This window comes from Tasmannia lanceolata, unplaced genomic scaffold, assembly GCF_043159265.1.
Source record: "Tasmannia lanceolata isolate RefF3 unplaced genomic scaffold, GAP_Taslan_0.1 ptg000003l, whole genome shotgun sequence".
Taxonomy (NCBI): Eukaryota; Viridiplantae; Streptophyta; class Magnoliopsida; order Canellales; family Winteraceae; genus Tasmannia; species Tasmannia lanceolata.
In genome coordinates, this window is record NW_027518680.1 from 11141538 (window position 1) to 11143516 (window position 1979).

Here is a 1979-nt window from a genome sequence, read left to right on the forward strand (position 1 = left end):
TCCCACCACAGTAACAAGATTTGACGTCCCCCCTCCTTTTTGACGCTCTCTGACGTCAAAATCACGTTCAAACGGTGCGGATAATCCTACAGGGGGTGTGAATTTATCATTAATCTATTCTTTTCTCTTCTTTTTTTTCAGGTTTTGGTGCCTCGAAACTTCCAGTACGCGCAAAAACCTACTGCCTCGAAACCGCGACAGGCAAAAGACAAACAGGCAACCGCCTATCGAAAACGTATAAATAGAGAAGAGAAGAGAAGAGTTACTTCCAAAACATTCGATAAATATCTATCAGAGGACGAACTTATCTTCCTATCTTCCTTATCATCTTCATTCTTTCCTTTGCTCATAAACAGATACCCATTTTAATTCCACAAACACCCGTTTCAATTTCATTTGTGTAGCCATCACACACGAATGAGAACACAAGAGTTACTTTCTACTTCTCAACACCAATTCGAGAAAGACCCAATTGAAAAATCATCTTTCTCCCCCAATTCAGCATTTGGGAAATTATGTAGAAAACTCTCCCCTAAGAAATCCAAAAAGCACCCCATTTCCATCACTCCCAACGCGCCGGAGTGCAGTAAATTCGAAAGGGTCTTTCGATACGTAGACGAGGATGGAGATGGGAAGATCTCAGCCGTTGAATTGAAGAAATGTATGAAGAATTTGGGGGAGGAGATTTCGGTAGAAGACGCGGAGGCTTTAGTAGAATCATCAGATAGCGATGGAGATGGATTGTTGGGAATTGAGGATTTTGTGAGATTAGTTGAAGTTGAAGGAGAAGATGAGAAGAGAAAGGATTTGAGAGAGGCATTTGGAATGTATGAGATGGAAGGGTCTGGGTGTATCACACCCAAGAGTTTGAAGAGGATGCTTAGTCGATTGGGCGAATCGAGGACGATCCAGGAATGTAAGACTATGATCAGTGTGTTCGATCTAGATGGCAATGGCATCCTTTGCTTCGATGAATTTACAGTCATGATGGTTTGATTTGAATGTCTCTGATCGCCCTTAGATGAGTAGGACCGATCAGGGGCGGAGGCACATAGAGCATGAGGGGGGCCATGCCCCCCCCCCCCCCCCCCCCAAATGACCAATGCAGGCCAGTATAAATTAGTTTGGCCCCCCCAAGTGTAAATTCCTGGCTCCGCCCCTGGGACCGATGTATGATTGGTTGATTCTGATCGCCCTTAGATGAGTAGGACCGATGTATCATCATTTATGTATATATCTTTTATTTTTATGTAACACTTTTTTTTATGGAGGTGATACATTTTATTTGTTCGAGTGATCCTTTATTTGAAATGAGTGTTTTACATGGGAATGTTCCCTTGGACTGTAAGAAGTTGATCAATATGTATAGGGTTTTTGGATTATACTAATAAAATGATGAAATTTAAAACATAATTAGGGATGTAGAATGATGGATTATACTAATAAAAGACAAAGTTAACACGAAATTAGTACTGCATCCTGGGCCGAGAAGTGGATTAAAGGAAATTGCATTTGGATTAAACTAATAAAATGATAAAATTTCAAGTGTCATTTGTACCGCGACCTGTCCCTGCTCAAGAATAATTCGTCAAGGCAAATATTTGAAGAGTTAGGGAAGCGTTTTAGGAAAATTTTAGGGAAAACGAATGCATTTTTTATAGAGAGAGACCATAGATATACTTTTTTTTCTAAACAAGACAAAAAACTGGCTGAGAAGCTCTGGCCATGTTTGGCAGCCACAAAATAATATTCCATGGAAGTTTCATGGGCCCACCTATGTGAGATTGGCTGAGAAGGAAGGCAAGGGAGAGAATTGAGTGGGTGTGTGTAGAAATTGTATCAGAAATCCATAAAAAACTGGTGAAAAAAAAACACCTATTTAGATTTTTTTTTTGTTTTCCTGTTTTTAAGAAGCTTTTCATGCCCCTCACTCCCAGCCTCTCAAGTCATTCCATCTCCAGTCTATCTCTCACAACTGG

General features: G+C 40.5%; 1 protein-coding gene across 1 annotated transcript; it reads left to right on the forward strand.

Annotated features, from left to right (window-relative positions):
- The first annotated feature begins 256 nt into the window (after positions 1-256).
- Positions 257-1421, forward strand: LOC143861203 (uncharacterized). The gene has a single exon (XM_077372139.1). It carries the CDS (start codon positions 418-420, stop codon positions 994-996), a length of 579 nt encoding a protein of 192 aa, XP_077228254.1. The 5' UTR covers positions 257-417; the 3' UTR covers positions 997-1421.
- The last annotated feature ends 558 nt before the right edge of the window (positions 1422-1979 follow it).